This window comes from Polyodon spathula, chromosome 27 (genome assembly GCF_017654505.1).
Source record: "Polyodon spathula isolate WHYD16114869_AA chromosome 27, ASM1765450v1, whole genome shotgun sequence".
Lineage (NCBI taxonomy): Eukaryota > Metazoa > Chordata > Actinopteri > Acipenseriformes > Polyodontidae > Polyodon > Polyodon spathula.
Genome location: NC_054560.1, coordinates 2,259,355 through 2,284,364, shown reverse-complemented (window position 1 = coordinate 2,284,364; position 25,010 = coordinate 2,259,355). Strand labels below are relative to the sequence as shown.

The 25,010-nt window shown below is 38.2% G+C and overlaps 1 protein-coding gene across 2 annotated transcripts in view; it reads left to right on the top strand.

The window, feature by feature from the left end:
* LOC121301411 (cAMP-specific 3',5'-cyclic phosphodiesterase 4D-like) overlaps positions 1 to 25,010 on the top strand; it is a 169,254-nt gene that overhangs the window by 16,018 nt on the left and 128,226 nt on the right. For both annotated transcript variants that reach the window (XM_041230787.1, XM_041230788.1), the window contains one exon: positions 15,948 to 16,168. In XM_041230787.1, coding sequence (XP_041086721.1) covers positions 15,948 to 16,168 — 221 coding nt within the window. The remainder of the gene's footprint in view (positions 1 to 15,947; positions 16,169 to 25,010) is intronic.

Genomic DNA, 25,010 nt, shown 5'->3' with positions numbered 1-25,010 from the left:
AATGTGCATGTGTTTTTTTTTTTTTTTAGTTTATTGTTTGCCTGACGTAAACTTCCTAGAAATCTCTACAAATTGCGAAATGACAAATGTTAATCTAAATGATTTCCAATATCTCACAAGATTACAGTTTGCAATGAGACCCCACATAACCTGAAAAGGGCAGACTCCAATCAAAATGTTATACTGGATATCTTGGTATACTTGAACTGTCCATGTACAGTGAGTGTCTTCAGTGGTGACTTCAAGGACTGGGATGACATTCAATATGATGCCAGTCTTTGTGACCACTGCATAAACCCATTTTTGGGGGAGTGAAATGATGAAAAAATATTTCACATTTTGGGGTAGCATTGTTCTTGTGAGACAGCAGTGCACGCTTCATAAGTGTCTGTAATTACTGAAAACTAAAAAACTAAGCAAAAATAAAAGAACAAAATATCTGTTTGAGAGATCTGATTGTCTGTATTGATTTCAACTTGGTACACATGTGGTCTGAGTGGGATAAAACAAATGACTAGAGACACAATAAATTCATCATTGATCCCCATGGCTTTGATTTTTACAAGCCTCAACTAAATATTCATTGATGGATTACTTCCCCTGGTGACCTACTTGGAGTCACCTGATTCAATAGTCATGATATGGGATTGTGAGATGGTCCTGATAGCCTACTTGTACTATGCAGAATAAGATGAAATGATCAAATGAAAATAGATGGGATAGTAAGAGTATGTATTCTTCCCAGCTATAAAGAACCCTTACTCTTCCAAGAACTATTGGTTGACCTACAATGAGCTGTGTTGTGCACAATAAAAAACCATACATACCTTTAATATTATGCTATATGTCATGGAAAGAAAGTCCCTTTAAAGGTGCTTGAATATCCCAATCTACATTGGAAAACATAGGCGCTGGGTGCTATAAATGCTAATAGGTTAATTATCATAATACTTGTGTCCTCATCAGGACTCAAATATACTGCCATAGGGCTTCGCAGCTGTAATCGAAATGCAAATTCAGCCCCCTGGGTCCTTCTTGGCCTTGTGACATTTCCATGGTATTGTCAGAAGCATGTGGCTTGCCTGGATTCCAAGCAGCAAGCAGTTGGATAATCTCACCTTCGTGTTGTGAATCATTTGTATGGCAATGAAGTACCAAAGGTATTAGTCCAAGTCTGCCATTTGATTGCTCAGAACCTGCGTTGGCACTTCTGTGCTCCTGATTAAATATTTAATTTAGGAAAGTGCTTCAGCGTGCTCCATCTGGTTTATCCAGAACATCTTTCCTTCTTCAAAAATCTTCTTAATATGAGATTAAAAGGGAAGGGCGCTTTGGAAAGATACAGTAGGACATAACGTTTGTTGTTAAGTCAAACCCTTTTAATATCACTGACTGAACAAATATGGTTAGTTGATGTTCGAAGAGAAATTTAGTCATCGCCAATTTTGTACGTTTTTTCTTCCCAATTTTGTATGCCCAATTATTATCTGTATCCTCGGCCCACCACTCGCAACTCCCCCCCCCCCCCCCCCCCCCCCCCCCCCCCCCCCCCCCCCCCCCCCCCCCCCCCCGTCCCCCCTCCCCCCCCCCCCCCCCGCCCCTCCACCCCCGCCGACATATTGGGAAACAGAGGCTGGAACATGCATCCTGTAAAACGTGCTCCTGCCAATCTGTCATTTTTCGCACTGCAGATCCACGGTGAGGCCACCAGACCTATAGTACTGGAGAACAACACAGGTGGCTCCACTTCAGAACCATAGGCGCCCTATCAGCCACAGGGTTCACTAGTGCACGGTGAACTGTGGTTTCCCCTGCCCACCCAAGCCCTCCCTACCCGGGCGGCGCACAGCCAATTTGCACACCTGCAAGCTAGTTAGGAAAATTGGCTGGGTTCATATTATTGCATTTCCACGCCCCTCACTGGTCAGGGTATAATATCTTGTTAATATCTTCTTTTGGTGGATGAAAAGAGGCCATGACAGTGGGAGCAAAGGTCACTCATTGCTCTTCAGACATTCTCTTCAGTAAGTCAGGTGCCATTTGAACTGAGCATAAAATTGAGGAGAAAAAAAAACATGTGATTGAATGTGGTACCACCCTTGGCTGTCAGAATATTACATAATTTAATACCCCCCCGCCCCAGTCACCGTCCCCCCCTCAACCCCTAGCTGATCTGCATGTCTTCTTCAGTCCCATTGCTTACCAAAGAATCACTGAGTGAACAATGGTAAAAAATTGTGTTGTCTTGCATTGAATACATTGCTGCTAAATCTGCTTAACTTTACCCAAGACTCTCTGCATGTGCTCAAGCTGTGGGAAGCTTATACAAGCTCTAGAATAGGAAGCTGAGTCACTGGCTCTTTTGAATGGGTCTCTTCCACCTCGGCAACTCTGACGCTGTACAACTGAAAGAACCATTAGCATTGTTGTCCACAAATATTGTGTAAGACAGTTCAAAGAGCCCCCAGAAATTGGACTTTTCAAGGACGGAAAATAACGCATTAAATTACATAAGCAGCGAATTAGCAAGCAGATGGTGAAATGATCCCATCCCCTGCCCATGGTTTCCCTACAGCCAGTGTGCCTCCTTATCTGCAAGTTAATTTATGGGCAGGGGTGTCTTGAAAGGTGAGGCCAAAGAATGTAGCATAAAATGTGTATTGTAGTAGTTCTGTCTAGTCTGTTTTAATAAATAATCATTAACCACCTAGTTGATTTCATTAACCACCTAGTTGATTTCATCCTAGTGAATTTCCTGGTAGTGTAAACATCTCCAAAACCCGTTTTTGAACTCATGTCTCCAGTGGTAAAAAACAGAACTGACTAATACAATGGTCCACTGTCTTTGAACTGAACAACACTGATTCTAACTTGTTACAGTATTTCATTCAGAGCACGCCATGCCATGGAGGTCTGCTGTTTGTGCTTGTGCGTGTGCTACATACCTTTCGACTCCAGCATTAGTGACCATGGCGACTGCTGTTCACTGGCAGAAAAAGTTTAGACATCATTACAGTTCTGTGTCTTAATTCATAAAAAAGGTATTTATCTATGTTGATGACAGTAAATTACAGAATACAACTATTACAAATGTGCCTTTACCATAATGTGTGCATTTCATATAGGAAAATGTAAGCCCTACAAAATGATGGCAATACATATTCGTCAGATTTATTTGGTTCAGAGTTAAGGATGAAAGAAACAAGAATATTGCTTTTAAAACCTCGGTTAGCACTTCTTTTAATTCTGTAACACATTCATATAGTTGACATTTTAATCATATTTATCTTTGGATTCTTTAACAATACTACTTGAATAAGTACGAACTCATAAAGGCGTAACCACATCTAATCATTCGATAGAGAGCAATCTAAAGCATACAGAGTCCAGATTGAGTCACTGCATTAGTCACACAAAGATACTGTACAGAACTCTTGTCTTGGTTTGAGATAAAAGCAGACATGGAGAGGGACTGATGAATATGTAACAATCTCAACTCCACGACCAAAACCAATTTTAAATATCCCTATTGGAATTAATAATAAAACTGCCCTCCAGAATAAATGGATTATATAAAAGGAAGGGGTGTTGAGCCACAGATCCAAGAAAAACAAATCTGTGGGTCAGTCAGTTTCCAATTATAACAGAGGTTTACAAGAAATGCTTCAATATTATGTAAAATATATACAATCTTGAAACAAAGTTTTCTTCCCCCAGTTAATAATAACCCATTGTGACAAAGTGCTCGCCCCTGTGTATTTTCTGTTATATGTTGCGTATGGTGTGTTAAATGTTGGTGTATAGACATTGGTACACAGGATATAAACGGGTCTGTGTAACACGAGTGTTTAAAATATATATTTCTATTTAGGCAAGAGGATTGCACAGCACTTCACGTGCAAGTAAAATGTAATATGCGAGCACGGGGAATTGCACTTTTATTAATTCACGTGCAGTTGTACCGTGACTCCAATTGAATGATTGATTAGCAGTTGAGTCTCGGTACAGCTGCATAAAAGCTGCATGTTTTCACATACTGGGTGTTTGGTGAGTGGAGAACGGGATTGGTGATGGAGGTAAAGAGAATAAAACTAATAATAACGTAAAGTAAAAGAAGCTCACCGTGTTTGGTCTGTCTGTTTATTTTGGCTACCAGTGCCGTGTCCTATATTTGTTTGTTACAACCTTTTTATTTTCTGTTCTGTTTATTTATTAAATGCTGAGCGAAAGCATTCTCTCAGCTCCACCAAACTCCACCTCTCTCTTTGTTTATTTTCCTGTTTCTGGTCTGACGTCCCCCACTCCGGCCGTCTTTGTGACACCCATACATTACATTTCAAAAATACATTTCTATTCACAAAATAAAAATATGACTACAGAGTCTGTATAGCAAACTTCAAGAACAGAGTGTTGAGAACAATAAAACAAATCATTTTACAGCAATATGCATCTGATAACAAATAAGAAGTGTGGCTAATCAAACAAAACAACATGAAATGAGCCTAGATTAACCCTGAGATAAAACAAACAGAATGAGACTTCTGTATGAGGTGCACATTTAAACCAATAAACAAAACAAAATGAGGCTTATATCTGGGGTGCTCGTTTAACCCCAATATAAACAAGAAAAAATAGTTTTCCCAGTTAAAGTAATCCATCAGAAAAAGTAAAAAAAAAAAAAAAAAAAAAAAACACAGTTTGATCTCACTCAGCGTCCTGGACCTGTTTCCAGGACCCCTTGACAGTCCTGGTACTGTATGGGGAATTATACAAAATGGAAAGTCCTTTTGAAAGGAACCGGAGGAGACGGCAATGTCCTTGGAAGAATGGCAGCGAACATCATAAGACGGAAGAGAAGTAAATAAAATTAAAAAAACCGGTACACATATACACTTAACAAGAACGAAAGAGTAACGTAATGGCAAAGCACTTTTATTTAACACTGGGAATATCTTTTTTTATTTCACACGACAGCTCAGAAGGTTGCTTCCTCCTAACAAACCCGAACCCCCCCAAACTGGAGGTACCAGAGTTTTAGATCCAAAATAGGGTTTCATATTTACCAGGTGAACTGTATCAACCTTACTAAGTTGATCTATCAACTGAATCTGGTATATAGAACAGAGACTGGTCCTGACCAATTTAGCTGAAAACTTTGGCATTGGAATGGGGTGAGCTCTCACCCAGGCCAAATCTCCCACTCGGAATTGTGCACACCTCCTGTAGGCATTGTAGTATTTGGGTTGTCTGGCCCGACTGATTCCGTCTCCTTTGATTGTAAATCACACCCTTATGTTCGTCATAACGAAGATCTTCTTTGATATGCATCACAAATTGATCTTTCCCCTGTGCCTCGATGATCTCTGCCAAAGAGGTTGGCAAGTCAGAGCTAGGTATATTTTTGTTTGTAATCAAGCCCTGACCCAATACCCGATCTGTGGAGAGAGACGCCCCAGAGCATCCGGAACTACATTAAGACTTCCTTTGAGGTACGAAACCTTAAAAAGGAACTGCTGTAGTCTTAGCATCCATTGTGTGAGGCTGGAGGATGTTTTAGGAGAATTGAAAGCCCATGCTAACGCAACATGGTCGATAACCACTTCAAACTCTATACCCTTCCATTCCCTTTCAGAGAATGAATAATTACACTCAGCACCATGGAGGATTTGAGATGCAAAAGCAATCATTTTCTCACCCAGTGCGGTCTTCTGAGATGAAACAGCTCCGAGTCCCACCTCATTGACATTAGTGCTCACCACAAAGAGGTAGCACTAATGAAGGAAGTGGGATATTCCTTTATTACAGCGGTTTTTATCAGGGTCAACTTCCACCCCTTTTCCAGAAATGACATGACCTAGAAACTTTAGCTGTGATCTAAAGAAACTGCATTTTTTTTAGATTGATGGTGAGATGAGCCTCATTGACCTTCCTGAAGATGGCATGGAGATCCTTGAGATGGGTTTTCCATTCTTGGAAAAATACAATAATGTCATCAATGTAGACAAAACAATTCTTACAACTCTGATAATGCTCTCTCCTTCAACCTCTGAAAGGTGGCAGCTGCATTTTTTAGCCCCTAAGTGTCAATCGAAACTGCTGAAGAGGTCAGCCCCCTTCAGAGACATCAAGATATCATGAACATGGGGCATAGGGTAAGCATCCATTTGTGTCTTTGCATTTAACTTCCTTTAATCAACACAGAAACGATAGGTGTGGTCTGACTTTTTGACTAGTAAGACCTGCATTGGACTGGTATGTCATCACCAGTGTGAATAAAGTGCCTAGTTACTGTAGGTTTCCCTAAGATTGAACCACACACAGTGGGCTAGGACTTAAAAAGTGTGTTCAACTCTGGATTCCTGTCCCTCTCTTCAAGGCTTAAATATTCTGATCGGGGAGTGTGTGAAGAAGTGATCTTGAAATGGCTGTAATGACCAAGTGACCTCTCCAGGACTTAGTTCCAGAAAGGAAAGAATAAATAGCCATCATTCTCCCTAATTCCATAGGCGTAATTACTCAGGTTTACTTGAGTTCCAGTTCTAACCAGAAAATCTAAGCCTAGAATAAGCAGAAATTCAAATGCTGACTATCCATGATGCATGTATCTATGGTCCAGTATGTACTATTCCGGCAGTAAGTCAGCTGAGTTTTTCCTAGAGCACCATGTATCTTTCCATTGGCCAGCACAAAAGTTTGATCAGGACATGGCAACAACTTCTCCTTTGGGAGGTTAAACTTCCTCCAGAATGGCAATTGCATCAAAGGAAAAGTACAGCCAGTGTCTAACTAAACTTCACCTTGAATGCCGTGTACTTCAATAGGAACCATAAGCAAAGATATAGCCTTTCTAGAGAGCTCTTTGGGTTTACAAGAATGCATAAATTGAACCACACCCATAGACTGACTCCCTTTCAAGGATGCTTTCTGAGTTCCTTTTTTAGACTCAGCCTGGCTATTCGCTTTTGACCAGTATTCCGTTTTACACTACAGTCCAGAGTTAAAAAATAACTCCTAAGTATCCTGCTTTTTCTACTTAGCATTTAGTATTTAGATTCATCATAAAGTTAAATTACCTTTCTAATTTCAATGTTAACCAAGTTTTGCTTCCTTCTTTTAGCACTTGCTATATTCATTTATTTGAATTCAGTTCACCGGTGCCATGGTCTGGGATTTGGTTTCACGACTCCCTAGCAGCAATGCAGAAGCTGTTGAGTGCCGTCATTACAAAGAAACTCAAGCAGGGATCTGTTAACATTAGTTGAAAACAAGGCAACAACATTGGCAACAATTTCAAACAGAATACGTTTACTGTACAATTTTGCTGTTACAAACATTGTATCATTAGTTAGCATCCTTACATTTAATATACAAATAACAACGTCAACCAGGTAAAGGCAAAACGTATTTCAATCAATGTGCAACAGAGTCCAGAACCAATGAAAGTGATTGCAAACACCGTACAATACAAGGGAGCTATTCAAAAATGGAAACAACACTTAAAGCAGTTTGAGATGCTGGACAACTTAAACACAATTTAATGTTCAGCAGCCCCTGTGGTTGAAAATGGACAATGTTACTGGAATAGTTAATAAGCCTGGTAAAGATAATGATCACAGACACAATAATAGGATATTCAAGTGGGAAGAAAGTATAGGTTTTTACATTCTTTAACAATGCAGGTTGTTGTTGTGTTTTAGCTGCTTGAGTCACTAAGAACCCAAAAAGTGAATCCACCCAGTCATCACAAATCTTTCTGTAGAAATTAACCTGAAGCCTACAGCTCCAAGATTATAAAAAACCTTAAAACCTTAAAAAGAAGTAGAAAGGATAAATCACACTTAAAGGACATTTTTTTTGTGTGTGTGTTGTCTCTGAATGTTAAGACCTGAAGGAAACCTTTGCGAAAGGGCATTTTTGACAATAGTTCATTATCCAGCCATCAGTTTTGGGAATCTGCTTTGTTGAATGATGAAAGCCAAGGGTAAACCAGGGCTTTTCATCAGCATGTGGTTTTGACCTTTTAGAATGGGAACAGCAGGCTCAAGTATATTCAAAGTGAGCGTTGGTGATTCTTTTACTACAGCAGGTGTGACTAGGATGAACCTTACAGGTGCTGAAAACAGGTACTGAGTACAGGTACAGAATACAGGTGTTGAACACAGGTTCTGAATATAGGTGTTGAATACAGGTACTGAATACAGGTGCTGGTATGCTTGTACTGAAGGCTAACAGAAAGAGGTTCTGATAATAAGTGACAATAACTTCTAATTTGTCCTGTTCTCCTGGGCCGAATATAAATGGGAATGTGGGCTAGGTGGAGCAGTGGGCTAATTCACTTTACCGTTCATGCTGTTTATTATTATTATTATTATTATTATTATTATTATTATTATTATTATTATTATTATGCATCCCAGAGTCACTTAAATCCTCTGGAGGCCAAATCTGGCTACTATTGTATTAAGTGATATTAGCTTATTATTATCAGCTAAATCAAACATAAGTAAAAACCACATTACAATCACAATAGCAAAACAACCACAGAACTATTGTCCCAAGTGAAATGAGCTTGTTGGTCTCAGCTAAATCAAACATAAGTAAAAACCACATTACAATCACAATAGCAAAACAACCACAGAATTATGCACCATGAGATACAGTCTCTGCATTTTAAAAACTTCTTAAAAATAATTTTAAAAAAGAGGCTCAACACATCATTCAAAGTTAATCATATTCTAACATTCAAGATTTTGAATTGTGTCTAACAGATTTTGAATTGTGACACACACACACACACACACACACACACACACACACACACACACACACACACACACACACACGCACACACACACACACAAAGAACAATTAAACCATTACATTAAAAGTCATACAGTCTAATACAGAATTTGAAAAAAAAACAGAAATGAAAAAGAGATAGAAAATGTGGTTTTAATTGTAAAATGAGAAAAATTAAGATACAAAGTGTTAAGGTGGGGATTGTATTTCCCATTTTTCCTCACTCAGACCCCTTACTTACTAAATACTCTGGTATCCTTGACTAGATAATCGTCTCCTCTTTAAACATATGTTAAATATTTTAATGAGCAAGATATCTCACAGGTAGAATGGGCCCCCAAAATGTTTTCCTTTTTTTTAGTATAAAGGGATGGGGAGTTTGTTGTCAGATAAGTTCAATCAGACTACTTTCTCACAAAATATCTTGGCATCCCTGAATAGAGAATCATCTCCTCTTTAAAAATATGCAAGGTAGTTCATTGAACTGTCTCTCCCACAAGTGCTGTGGTACCCCAAATATTACAAATGGAAAAAGAAAATATGTACAGCACAGTACTTACACTATTGAACGGCAGTCCTTGCAATCTATGGTAGCTGGAAAGGGGTAAATTACCTTTAACTTTATTTCAGTCTGCTTCATTGTCCTCTTTTATTTAATTTGGTCAAGGTGACTTTCTGTCACGTTTGCAAACATAAATAGCCTTTCAGTTGCGTCTTCATCTTCTGACACACATCTCAGACACTTTCCCTTTTCTTGAGCAAACAAGATTACTTTTCCACTCCATGATATTTGACATTCACAAATGTAAACTGGTCACCTAACTAAGAAAAAAAAAAATTCCAAATCGCCCTTGAATCCAAATCGTTCCCCCTAAATTTGAACTTTTATTCCGTGTTACTTAAATTTCAGTAAATCTTTTTTTTTATTCCCACAGTATTTATACAAAACATACATAAAACGGTATAGTACCTTTTGAGGTCCTGTTTTGAAAAGTTTGAGTTTACTTTTTGTAGTCCTCATATCTCTGACATGTTTCTTCTCTGTAAGCAGCTTCTGTGAAGGATTACAGCTGCTCTTTCTGAGATGTTCAGAGAGTTTGTTTTCCAGTGAAGGGTCATTGGTCTCCTTCATTCAGATTTGTTCAGGGTCACATTCAAGGGTAGAACGTTCCTTGGAGACCACTCAGAGATTATACAGCAGAAATGGAACAGGAGGAGAATTTGGACCACTGTGCCTGTGGCAGAAGCACAAACGAAGCTCCATGCTGGGCAAACAATCCTCTGAATAGATGGCACGGTTGTGAATTTGGAATGCTATGTAAAGCCTTGATCCATAGCTTTCTGTCTCTTCATGGCCTTTTTGATTCATTATGATGGTGTTACCAGATCAATGCATACTTTCAAGAAAACTTCTGGTAAAAGTACTTTTGCACAAACTTTATGCACAACTTAGAATTGTTTTTAAACATATGCTGGCAGTGTGTAACAGTTATGTATATTAGAATAAACTATGATGGGCTACTGTTTTCTTTTCTCTGGGTGCTAGTGGAGAACATGCATTTAACAGCCAAATTTGACTCAAACCTGTTGAGACTACAATTGTAGATCTTTTGATCTACCCCACCTACTATGTACTGGACTTGCCTGACTATGCACCACTGGAACCTCAGCTGCATTATCGTTGCACTATTGCACTACTAATATGTCATTGTAGATAATCCTCACTTGTTGCATCCTATTTTATATTGCATTTTAGTAGTATTGTTTATATTTTGACAAGATTTTCCAAAAATCGCAGAAATGTAATTTCTTATTTCACAATACCGATCTGAAATGTCAGAAACGCAGAATAAGTAGCATTATTTTTATAATGGCAATTTTATATACATGTATAAGTAAAGTGTTTTACAGTAAATTGCTTACAAAAGTCCAGCAAACTTTTTAATAAATAAAGTTGAAACACAAAAGCGAGCCTAGGCATGCCTGTATAGTAACGTGCACAGGGGAAGTACAGCAATATCGGCGCTGTGGTTTAGTGCGAGATGTCCCAGGTTCGAGCCCGCCCTCCGCCTGTGTGTGGATTGCCTATCACATAAGGCGAGATCCGAGATCGCTACATTGGTGTCAGAGTGGGATGAGGCCTGGGGATCAAGTCTGGGGTGGGCTGGATGGGAGAGTGTAGCATGCACTGGGGAAGGCAGCAGCAGGGCTGGTAGGTGACTTAATCACATACAAAGACATAAGAATGATATACGCTCCTTGCATGGGAGCTGGCTCTGTTTTACAGTGGAATCAGTGCTGTGCTATCGTGCAAGAGGTCTCAGGTTCACACCCGCCCTCCGTCTGTGTGTGGATTGCATTGCCCTGTGTGAGGTGCCTGTCTGAGGGAACTGAGGAAAAAATATACAGATATATACCTCTTACATGCCATAAAGAGACTCAGAGTTGTGGGGCAAAAACACATTCAGTCTGAATGGTATTTGTTGCCCTGGTCTGTCTGCATTAATTCACCAGTCCCAATACTTGAGGTATGTGTAAAAGGGGTGATTTTTCTTCCATTTAAATACATGTGTGGCTCCTGAGGCAATTTCCTCTCAATAGTCTTGTGTGATTTATAGATGCTGTTCTCTCTGTATAAATTAGCCAGTACCTGTGAGCTTGCTTAAGATCAATCTTGTTTTACCTCTGAATGGCTGCAGGCTTCCACCTCTCCTCCGCTGGGAGCTCTTATTATTGAACAGGTGGTGAGAGCTCCTGTGGACTGAGTGGAGAACTTCCAGGGGACTGTTTTGTCAGCTGAAATTGCCTGAACGTGCTCTGATGGTGATTTTATATGTGGATGAACCATGGGGAGAATGGTCTTTAATAGTCAGCTTGGACTTGTCAAAGAGATCCCTAATGAACTACACAGGGAAGCATGAAACTGTAATAAGAATGCAAGCACGAAGCGTTTTCAAGGTTTTCATTAATTATAAATCCTATGGAATAAAAGGACGACTCGCTCACCCTCTGCATTGGTAGCAAATGGATTACATTTGGGGTACAGATCCACTTTTAAAAGTCACACAAGCCACAGTTTAATTATAGAGTGGTCAATTATTTTAGACACAGTTTTTTGGAAGGTCCAATTACGTTCCTTCGCCGCAGCACTTCCCCACAGCCTCTCAGGAGGACTGAAGGTCACTGGATGTCCTCAGATCCCATGACCAGGCCCTGGAACTCGAGAGCGGATGTCAGCAAGTCTGTGGTTGACCTCCAGCGCAGGAAGTGGATTGCTGTCAGCAACATTTAATTTGTAGAATTGCACTTTAAAAATCAGCATTTCACGAATTAAAGGAAAAAATTAAAAAAAAAAAAAAAAAAACAAGAAAAGAGATTATTTAACACAATATGATATTTTACTGTGGTTTGAGTGGACAGTTTCTCCAAGTGTTAACTACACTCATTTCTGTGGTTTTTTGTTTTTTGTTTTTTAGGAAATAGTTAGGTACCGGTACTTGACTTTACTGAAAACTTTGATTTTTTTACATTTTTAATTTAACCTTATGCATTATATAAAACTATCCGTATTGAAACTTAGGGTAAAATCAATTAGGAGCAGCCACATTCTCACATGTTTTTGGCAGGGACAGGAATTAACTCCATTCTTGCCAACCACCACCAAAACACACAGCACCACAATGTTTACAGGCAGAGCCCTCGCTCTGCCACATGCAGGCATATCTCTGTCGTGAATATAGGTTGTCCCAAAAAGCACTTTGTTTTTTGGTTTGTTCAGCAACCATGCAGCATAGCAAAAATGACTGAAGAAAAAACAACAACAACAACAAAAAATTGCAGATCTGATTAACTTTTCATGTCGGGTTGATTTTGATTAAAACTTTTCAGAATTTTTGCTTTTTGTACAGTGTTTTAATTCTTAAACAAATAGGATAAAGCAAGGCAGAATGCTGCACACATGAGACGAACAGGTACATCTAATTCTACTTTTATTCACAATCTCAAACTTACTCCAGCAGTTTATTGTTCATTTTGATTGCTTCGCTATACCACCCCCTTGATATAACAAACAAAAGGCTTGGATTCCAACAGGTTTGTTATAGCGAGGGTGTACTGTACTAGAATACAATATGAGATACAAAGCAACAAATTAGGGTTAAAACAATTTGTAGCCACAATGACATAATAGTGCAAAAGTGCAAGGATAGTGCATCAGCTGAGGATCCAGTGACAGGGTGCTGAGGTCAGGCAAGTCTAGTGCATAGTAGGAGGGGTCGAGCAAGAGATCTACAAGTGCAGTTTAAACAGGTGGGTCTTGAGGAGGCGGTGGAAGGTGGTGAGAGACAGAGCAGTCCTGAAGTTCTCTGGTAGCTGGTCCCACCATACAGGGGCTAGGGAAGAGAAGGAGCAAGCGTGGGAGGATGGAGAGAGGAGGGAAGGCATGACCAGTCAGCCAATAGAAGAGGAGCGGAGAGGGCAAGAGGGGGTGTAGGGAGACACAAGAGATTGGAGGTAGGAGTGGGCAGTGTGTTGAAGAGAGCGGTAGGCAAGAACAAAGGTCCTGAATTGAAGCAGAGATAGGTAGCCAGTGGAGGGTGCAAAGCAGAGGAGTAGCATGAGAGTAGCGAAGTTGGGAGCTGCAGAATTTTGAATGAGGTAAAGGGGGCAGATAGCTGAAGCAGGGAGACCAGCAAGGATAGAGTTACAGTAGTCCAGTCTGGAGAATACAAGAGCTTGGACCAGGAGTTGAGTGGAATAAACAATGATAAAAGGACAGATTCTGTAAGTTGTTTGGAGATGGCACTCACATTACTATGTGCTCTTAATGGACTTGCATAAGCAAATATTTTTACTAAGTTAATTTTTAAGTTAACTGCTCTTAGTCGAATGCGCTCTTAAATGTTATTGTTTACTGTATTCTTTATTTTGCTCTTTTTTGAATTTGATCTTATTTTCTACTGCCTTTATTGTACTGCTCTTAACTGTAATGTGATATTCTGTAATGATATTTTCTGCACTGTGATATTTTGTAGTGTGATATTTTGTAATAACTGTAAGTCGCCCTGGATAAGGGCGTCTGCTAAGAAATGAATAATAATAATTAAAAGTGGATGCCAAATAGGACAAATTATATTCAAATAAGCAAAAGCGGTCTACAAAGGATTTAGTACAGATTGAAAAAACAAGAATGTGGCAAAAGACGATTTCATTCTGCAAATATACATGCCCTGTGGTTGCACCAATAACACTGAAACAACTTTCATGGTAAATATTTAATTTTTATTTTCACTGGGAGGCGAAGTTCCCATTTGGCATTGATTTTCAAACAGTGTTCAATAACACTGATTTAAAATGCATCAAGATACTATAAAATATTTAGCTTTATGAAAAACTGTAAAAATTGATTTAAGATCCCTTTCCAGGACATGTATGGATAGCAATAGCATTTAGTCATTTTTCTTTTTAAAGCAAAGGGTCACCCTAAAAAGCAATCATAACAGGCTACTCATTTCTGTAGAATTACTGTGATTTAAAAACATTTACGCAGTAGTACCACATTGAGATTGAGAAGCATGCTAAAATGATCAAACTGCAAGGGCTGATTGATCTATAATCTGAATGATACTGCTTCAGTGCCTGCCAGTAACATCTAGCACTGAAGTGCAGGGACATTAGCTTCATATAGACTTGTTGTAGAGAACTTGCAATTTGAGGAAAACTGTTCCTTTGATTATTAGTTTGGAAGAGAGTATAAAAGCACAAGGTTTAACATTGTTACTTCTTCCCTAAATTGAGACATTGCTGACTTCTTCACCAGCTCTGTACAAAATGAGTTGAAATATTAAGTTAGATAGAATACTTATAAATTAAACCTCAATATTACAGTTTTATTGGTTGATCCTTTGAATTGAATTGAATTGAATTTATTTGGTGTAAGTCCACATACAATATAAAAATAAATCCATAAATGAATAAATAAAAAATAAAAAACACTGATTAATCTTACAGACAAAAAACAGTTCATATAAAAAATAAATGAATAGTATGTTGACCTAATACCCAGGATAACCCCAAAAGTCAACCATATGGTCTTATTTCCATTGGGGTCCTTTTAAGAATGAAAAGAGACAGCATAGGATTATGATTAGTATTACTGCAACATATAACACAAATGTACCATTGTAAAAATAGATCATCATAGGCATTCAGAGAGACAATGTTACTCAATCTGAAGTCTCCTTTTAGCTAAAAAAATCTTTACAGCCTTCTTTGGAACTGAAAAATGATGAACACTATTTCTAGTAAAGTAACTATGTTGACCTACTCTCTTAACATTATTATGTAAATAATAATATGACTTCAGCAATGTCACTCTTGATTTTTCTAGTGCTGCATCTATCTGTGATTTGGCTACAAGTATACAGGTGCTGAGGGCTCCTATCTGGCACAATAAGACTTTACGAGCGTCTGTGATTCCATAGTGAGTCGTTCCTCAGAGCTGGGTCTGCAGACGCATTTTACTCTGCATATGTTGGCGTTTTTGCATCCAGTTTTGTAAACTGTATATTGTAAAGCTATAGACTTGCACGACTATCTGGGGAACATTTTAACTTAGATAACTGGTTTTGGAAAATGGTATAAGAGTCATATCTTTATCATTTTGTTGACACAGAGACTGTGGCTCACCGGGTAAAGGCAAGTCAGAGTCATACAATCAGGAGAGGGCAAGTCTGTGTTCTGTCTGTGCCAAGTTGCCAATTTCGCTGGGGGATTGCACAGGGAGTATCACATTAGCTCTGACTCCAGGGAGGCAAAATCTGCAGGGACAGTTTCTCCTCACTATAACATACCCTGCTGAACTAGGACAAGGTTTACAGCGTAACATCCAGTAATGCAATCTGATGCGCATTGAACTTTTAAAAACATGTCATTAAATGTAAAAAGACAGTTGGGATATCCCAGGGAATTCTCTGATTTGTAAGAGCTTGACGTGGTTTTCAAATGGCTGTTCTGTGCATTGCATTTATTTGAAACATTTAGCTTAACATTCATATTAATCAAATTTTCAAAGAGTGCCCATCAGACAACAATTCTTTAAAGAACAATCTATTTTCCAGATAACTAAAGATTCTTCATATGTATTTTAGGGCTCCCGTGACTCAGCTGAGCTCCATGCTGCTAACCTGGATCCTGGGCTGGGGGCAGTCAAACGCAGGTACTCAGGGACCCCTCAGCTCCCCCCCTTATCACAGCGCCGCTCAAGTCAAGATTGCAGTAAAGTGCTGGTTCCAGAGTGCTGCAGATCAGCCTTCTTCATGCCTGGAGACAGAAGCCTGACAACTGTCAAAAACTCACTAGCAGAAGCAAGGTAGGAGACCATGGGGTTCTTCCATTAAGCTGTCCTGCTTGGTTGTGTACCATTAAGTCCACAAAACACAGGAACAAAATAAACGTGACACAAGGCCCAAAATAAAAGGCTTAAACAAAAGAATAACTGTTTAGGCTGGGCATTAGCTTTCACTACCACGTTGATAAACAATACAAAAATCACAGTACTCCACTTACTCACCTCACTCCCTCACTGCCTCCACTCACCCCACTCACTCTACTCACTCACTCACTCACCCACTCATTCACTCACTCACTCACCTACCCACCCACTCACCTCACTCCCTCACTGCCTCCACTCACCCCACTCACTCTACTCACTCACTCCACTCACTCCCCTCCACCCACTCACTCATGCCCCTCCCCAAAACTCCTCTAACAAAGAAATAATTTCTGACTCTTTTTATACATGTGTCCACTCCCCAATTAGCATCAATTAGCTAACCTAACTAACCATTAACTTTTGTTACATTGGTTAAGTGATCAACATCAGACTCCTGGCAAGTCTTTTTTATACACCTCATCATCACACAAACCATGGGCTTGACATTGGTATCAATGTCGATATTCATGTAGACTGCAAATGTACCTGGCGACAGTTCCACATTTAATATGCTATGAGTTCTGCTGTATTAATTTGAGAAATAGAGTCCAGTATTTTGTTCTGTAAAGCTGTCCTGCTAGGTTTTTATTATCCCCCTGGCAGTGGGGATATACTGGATAAGTAATTGAAAAGCAGGTTTTAGAGTTCTGCATCTATCTAGAGAACCCCTTGTCCACATGCACACCCTGTCCTTATATACTGTGCAGTATGTATGTCTAACCTACATGTGTACATGTTATGGATGACATAGCTATGGTAGGAAATGTGTGAGTAATATTATTGTATTACTTATTAAAACTTCTTAGGTTAAAAATATATTTTAAACAGCCTAGAATAGATAACAAATGAAAGGTTTTGTGTACAAGTTTATAATAGCTATAAAACCCTGATGTACAGGGCATTACATTGCTAGGTTATTTGTAGTTTACAGGGTCTTAAACAATTAGAGAGCAAAGAAACATGATGCAGAAAGTTTTAAAAACCGCAACCATATCTCCAAATCCCAATCCTATTACACCTTCTCAAAATACATCAACACTACCAGTTCTGAAACAGGAATGTTTTCAAGGCAAACACAACTCCATACATTTAGATGACCAAAACAGCTTGTCAGAAAGAATGCACTTGATGCTAATCCCCTGGAACTGATTTTTGGTTGCTAAACAGGATGCATTTTTAATATTTTTGCATGCATTTGGAAGTTGTAGTTTACCATAGGTTTGTCATACTTTTACTCACTGTACTTGCTTATACTTTACCAGTGCCATGTCTGCTTTCTAATTTCATTATTCCAGCTCAAGGGAAACACATTTGTTTCCACAATTGTTTCCACAAGTGTTTCCTCCATTTGTGTTTGGTGCAAATCACAGTGTCCCTTTTGTTCAGAACCTGTCTAAAGGTGGTAAAGCCCATTGTGATGACCTTTTCATCTGATTTTCCACCATTTGGAGGATGACCAGAGCCATCTAACCTTTCTGGGTAAAACAGACATGTAGATGACCAGGCTTTTATTTATTTAGGATGAGTTACATTGTATAAGTTTTACCAACGGAGCTGTCTAGCCCCTAACTGCTAACTTTCAATATAACAGATACTCTGGTTCATCTTTGAATTCCTTGTTTTAGCTGAGTGTTTAACACAGCTATAAGACTTCACTGACAGACAATGACTTGACATTTTGCATCTTAATTGGCTGATGCAGTATCCAACATTCTATTAGGATTATTATTATTCATATTTTATTAATCGTGTAACCAGCAATGATCATTAAGAACCAGAACCTTGATTAATTTGTGTTGTAGAGGTCAGAGGATGACTGCTGACAGGAAATTCATTCTTAAATTAAGGGTGCAAAGCCATGCTAAAAAATGATCATCGCCATGTCCTCCTCGAAGCTGGGGGATGCTGTTAATGTCCCACACAGCAATAAAGATGGAAAGCCACCTCCATCTTGCAGTCAAGAGGATAAATCACATTTCCTCAGGCCCTTTGCCTCTTAGGATTAACAAAAAAAAAAGATTGACTGTTGAATTTTCTATAACAGATAGGGATTTACAAAGAACTTGAACATATGATCAGATTTAATGTGGTTTTAATTTTACATTCTTACATCAGGTTAAAGAGAGAGTCCAACTTTTATTAGTGGATGCCACTACAGTTGTAATTAAAAAAAATGACATACTTGTACCTCAAACTAAAATAACATTTTGAGCTTAGGCTGTTGCTTATTATATAGGAGATATCATCTTGTGAAAGTTGAACAAAATGATGTGATATAAAATAAAACACAATTTTAAAGCCTATTTTCATAAAAGAGAAAAACCCCAAATATATCTATTTATTTTACAGAACAAGCAACAAGCAATTCAGTGTCTCACTCAACACTCACGGTTGATTTGTTGTTAAGTTTTGTAAGATTAACTTGGAATGTTCTTCATTAAAAAATAGGAATCATTGAAGACTGGAGTAAAGGCTTTGAAAATAGGAGCAAAATAGATTAAATGCAGAATTGCTTTGAAACTTTATATAAGTCTAATTACTACTAGTCTTTTTTCTGTTAGTATATTTTTGGTTGTATTTATAAAAACCTATTTGTCTTGTTGTATAATGGGAATTAAACCATACACTATCAAGCCATACACTAGCATATGAAAACATAGAATGAGAAATGGTCACGTAGGAGAGCTCTGATACAGTGTGTCACTCTTAAATGGAATGACATTCTCCCCCGCAGCGCGGTGTAAAATATCAATACAAAGTTTTTTTTTCAGAAAGGTGTCGAATGTTATTCACAACCGATCCTGTGTGGCAAAGTACAGCTGAACGAGATTGTAATTAAAGGCAAAATGTGTTTTTTTTTGTTTGTTATAAATTGTTGAGTGAAAGAAGGCACGATTCGAAGTTGTTGTGGAACCCATAGCACCGTGTTGCGTTTCATATTTATTTTGTATTTGTATGCATTTAATAAGTCTGTACAAAGGTTATGTACTCGTATATTGCTCTCTAAGCTAGGTATGCGCACTGCTGAACCAATGTATCTATAGATCTCAGATAAGTGTCTTTTGAAATACAGTGCATCATTTGTTTAAAAGGCAAACATACATAATAATTTTAAAGAATAACAAATGACATAAGATATTTTATATAGTATCTTACATATTTTGTTAATATATTTTTACATTTACCATTTGGTTACCATTTGTTTTTGTCTCAAAACACAGCTCCGGTGTAGATAACCATCGCATTCCCCTCCTTTTAAAATAGTGCATGCTTTTTTGTTATAGAAAGACATATAGTCAGTCAGTTGTATTAAATGTGCATGTTCATAAAGGTGATGTAAATTGGTCTTTGATCGTCAACATTATCCATGTGTCTGGAAAGAATGTGATTGAAAGTCTTTTGTTTTCAGTCCACTGTCTTGTTCAGTTTCTGAAATCCATTTCGCTTCCATTCCCAGCGTGAAGCTCTTACTGCAGATGATGTAATGTGAACAGGCAAGTTTGCGCCGTGCTATATAACACGAGCTTTCTGCTGTAAGAGCAGTCAGCTGCCTGATGCGCGCTTCGGTGAAGAGCTGCGATGGAGTTACTGCTGCTCATGAGACGCGAGGAAGAAGCGCTCCCAGCACTCACTCTCTCCTCTAACGGAATTGTTTTCGTGTAAGCTCTCGGGCATTTAAAAGGATAAATACAAAACATGTTTTAAATACTCTTTTCTCAAATCGATACCAAAAATAGGTTATATTTTTCTTCAACCCATAAACACATAAGCGCTGTATAGGAAGAAAAAACAAGACTGAAATACTGTACTTCTTTTTATATATCAGCTCAAACAAAAACCGAAAATGAATGCTTTGTTTAATAACATCTTGCAAAAGAAGACTTTTGAGAATAGTGTGTAGGTTGGTTCACCAAGGAATTGTAATATGACCTTTTTTGGGACAAGACCAATAATTTACCAATGATAAATATATGGACTTGTTGCCCGGGTTCTTCGGTGATATCGATCGAAGCAAGCGCAAAGTCACACGAGTATTGTATTTTAAATGCGAAAACAGCCGGCGTTGAACTAACAGTTTCAGCACCATTCGTACTGGACAGTGCCCTTTGCCTCAGGTCTGACTGCTGTTTCCGTGGTGGAAGAACGCTGTTCCGCGACTGAGTTTTCTGTTTCAGAAAGCTTTGCTGTTTATTTCATTATCAACAACTGTTGAGTCTGTTAAATACACGTCCAATTTCAACCGGACATCACTGACATGTCCCACTGCCGACCTGCGAGTTGCTGGTAACTTCTGAACCTATTTTTTCCTTAACCCAGACGGCTGTTTTTTAATTTTTTTTATTTATCTTTTTATGATTTATCATCACTAAAATTGTTCAGTGCCGCTGCTCCATTTGCAAAATCAAACCCGCGGACATATGAAACACTTTGACCAGTAGCTGTTTTTAAAACAAACAACAAAAAAAAAAAAAAAAAAAAAAGAAATGGAGTGCACGACTTTAAGCAGAGAAGGTGCCGGAATGGCCAAACCGCCGAAGCATTTGTGGAGACAACCGCGTACACACATCCGGATCAAACAACGGTACCACTCGGACACGGAGCGGTACTGCAAAAGCGTGGAGAAATGTCGACCGGGTCTGAAGAAACCCAGGATGTCCTGGCCGTCCTCCTTTCACAAACGGTAAGGGAACTTAAACTGCGCACAACTCTGCCTTCAGAGCGGACACTCAGCTCAGCTCATCATTAATACATACCTTTGTATTGGATTCTTGTTATGATACAGTATGTTTGATATTTCACTAGCAATGTGTTGCACTGTCTTCGTAAAAACGTACGACCAGATAGATAAAACTAATTGATAAACAACTCTGAAGTTCAGGTGCAATATTTTGCAGTGTTTCAAACTGCTTTTATACTGTTACCTTTGTTTATTTTTTATTCACAAAAATTGTGCGATTGGACCCAGTTGTTAAGATAGCAGGTGCCATGGTTTTCTTACTGAGAAACATGTCCTGTAGAACGAGATTGAGTTGTTTTAAATCACCGTGCAGAAACTAAGCAGAATTCTTCAACAGCTGCTTATAAATGTTTTGTTCTTCTCTTGCATCAGCTGCACGAATGAAGTAACCCCCTCCCCTCCGACATATTATATTGTTTTCCTACAAACAAAGTAATTCAACATTATTTCTCCTAACAGATTTACCAGTTACAGTCAATATATAGATTATCTAACATGGATACAAAAATAAAATAAAAAACAACAGCATATTATTTATATAATTGCCTCCCAAGAGTGCTTGTCTGATAATTAAAGTACAAATAATGCTTCCACACTAAGAATAACAAAATCATGTTTCAAATGTCCCCAATTCTAAACAACAATTACATTTAAACATGCAATATATTCTAAATCATATATTTATATGATTTAGGCCCTGGTTTTATTTTGTAAATCTCCTTGTATAAGACAAACCATGTATGATAGCTCTATAGATACATTTTAAATACTGTACAAAGAAGCTGGCCATTATTCATAATATGCATACTCATTCTGCATTAAAATCCTGTTTGGAAAATATAGATTTTGGTTTTTTCTTTGTTTAATTTCATAACTCAATGATTCACAAATGGTTTAACTGTTAATTCACAGTCAAACCATTTTCACAGTAAGTTGCACTTGTACATTATATGTGGCAAGCCAAATTATCATGTAGAGATATCTCAAATAGCATTTTAAGATATCTTTCAATATTTAGAGATATCTGTAAATCATTTGCAGACATCTTTAAATAAATATGCGATATCTGTAAATGAACTGTTTTGAAGATATTTTAATTTCATTTTGAGATATCTAAAAATGAAACAGTTATCTCAAATTGATTTACAGATATCTTTAAATAATGTTTTGCTATCATGGTATGCCAAACTGTCATTTATAGATATCTCAAAATAACTTCCCATTAATTTAGAGATACAGTGCTCCCTCGCTATAACGCGGGTCTCAGGACACACAATATAAGCGTTATAATTGGGGAGCATTATAAAAGGGGGAGGGAGATCTCTAAAATGCATTTTCAGATATCTCTAAATCATTTTAATATATCTTAAAATGACTTCCAGTTCATTTAGAGATATCTTGTAATAATTTTGAGCTCTCTAAATGATAATTTGGCTTGCCAATATGGTGAAAGGGCAGCTCAGGAATATCTGAACAGTATTAAGTGGCTGACTCTGTGCTGGAGGGTGTCTTGAAAGGCCAGCCATTAATATTTCACACAATTGGTACAGATAGGTATGCAGAGGGTTGTCATGACAAATCGTTCAATTACATTGAGATCTGAGTTTTGTGATGGCCAAGGTTGACATCTGAAGCCTATGTCTTACTCACCAAACCATTCTGGAATAGTAGATGGGTGCATTATTGTCTGAAAAGCAGCCATAGATAAACTATGGTATTCGTTCGACCTTCTAGAGTAATCAAGGGACCCTGGGTGTACCAGGACATGCCTACCCATGCCAGGATAACAACAAATCAATTTGGGTAGAGGTCTTAATAAAGACAGTGTCCATGTTAGAAGGAATGCTACATTGTAGTTTGTGTTTTAATATCGCTCATGCCATTTATTATGTCGTCTTTTTGTGTCTTTTAAATCGTAATCGTAAATGATTGCAGTATCTCAAAATGAGACCTAGGAGGAAAAATCACTCTGAAAGAAAGTCAAATATATTAGAAAACATATCTCTTAAAGTATCTCTTTAAACACTTTTTCGTTATGTGGGTGTACTGGATTCCCATTACAATAACTTTTTTTTTTTTAAAGATCATTTTGTATATTTTTTCTCAGTTTGACTCATCCACATTTTTGTACATTTTATTTAAAGAACCCTAAAGAATTGTGACTCACCTGTCGGGTGAGTAAGGGTTACAGTTGTTCTGCTGGCCTTGAGTGTGAATCAGTGATAGACAAGTCAGAGATTTCAGGTGTAGTGTCTGACTCATCACTGTGCATTAAAGTGCTACATCTTTATCCACCAACCTTTATTTTAAATACAGCCTTTCATGATACATCGACTCAAAGCACTTTTCAGATAACAAAAATGTACAATATACAGAACAATTTAGAGAAATAGTAAAAAATAAAATGATAAAATATCCCTTCAAATAGTATACCTTAAAATAATTTAAAAAAATAATTTTAATTCAAAGATGAGTAGTATAAAAAATGGTAAATTCTACTCATATAGGATATATATATATATATTATCCATATATATATATATATATATATATATATATATATATATATATATATATATATATATATATATATATATATATATCAAACTTTCCTCACATATATTTTTCCTATTGGCATGCAACAGGTTTAACATACAGTTCCATTCACCAGCATGAATAGTTCAGGGGACAGCCGTTGTACAGTACTCTCTGCGTATAGAAACACCTCATTAGAGAACACTTCGCCTAAGAGAACACCCTTGTGGTGAAACTGATTTTTCCCATTGTAAATGTTCCGCTAAAGGAACAGGAACTTCACTTAAAATAACACCTTTTTGGCACCACTAGTGATTTGTTCTCAACTGGTACAGTATAGTTTTGTAACCTGATAACTCATCATCATTAAATGGTTTATTCATTCTTTTCAAATGTGACTTGTGTCTTGAGCCAAACTGATTGGTGTATTAAATCTTTCCAGAACAGCCATCATATCATTGCCTTGTTTTGTATTCTGATTTCCATGAGTGTACCTCATCTCTACAAAATGGCTTGTCATCAAACGACAAAAAGCACAGCTGTTTCTCTTGCTACAAAATGTTGAAAATTGTTCGAGTTCCTGAAAAAACAACTAAATCAGACACAAGTTGCCAAGCAATTTGATGTTTTCCATTCTGGCAAGTTGCTTCACCATTACAGGTATTCATAATTAATCTAGAGCTGCTGCTGCATTTTTGTATGTGTGTAGGGGTGCTGTGTTAATTTAGTTTGACAGTTAGGGCCCTATTCTGATTGAATGAGAGAAATCGCAAATGCAGTGGTTAAAGTCAATCGCATTTTCTCTGCAGGGTTTGGCTTCTCCAAAAGTGTGATTCAGATGAAATTAAAAACCCAGTTCTCAATTGTCTATTTGGGACCCAGCTGCGCTGTCATCAGAATTGCTTCGGCAAATATGTTAATAATGCCAAGCCCCGAAATTTATGCTAATCCGTGGTGAAGGGGCAGGCACTCTAAAACAACGCAAGACATATCTTCAGAATACCATGTCAGTGCTGTGTTTTATTATGTCTTTGTTTCATTTATGCTCCACAGTTCTTCTTTAGCATGTGCTGCTCTTGTGCAGCCAAGCAGCTGCTGAATCAACAGCTGTGTGTAGAGCACCCGGGAAACTTGTCAGTGGGCAGTCCTCCACAACGTGAAGCATTGCCTGTTTCTGCCCACATGAGCAGAGTGGGCTGTCTATGAGGCCCCAGTCATAAAGACATGCTGCTAACCGACTGTGACCAGTATGATAGTGATTGAGTAAAGTCCAGTCTTGGCGTGGCAGGTCAAAGCCAGGCGGGCGGTCTGTTGGGTCGGCAACGAGGAATTGGTTGCGAGTGTCGCTCTAGAACCACTCCTCTTGATACTGGGTTATTGATGACCAATCTGGGTCAGGAAGTGTCAGCCAGACTGGGCTTCTAGACTCCAGACGCACCTTTGGTG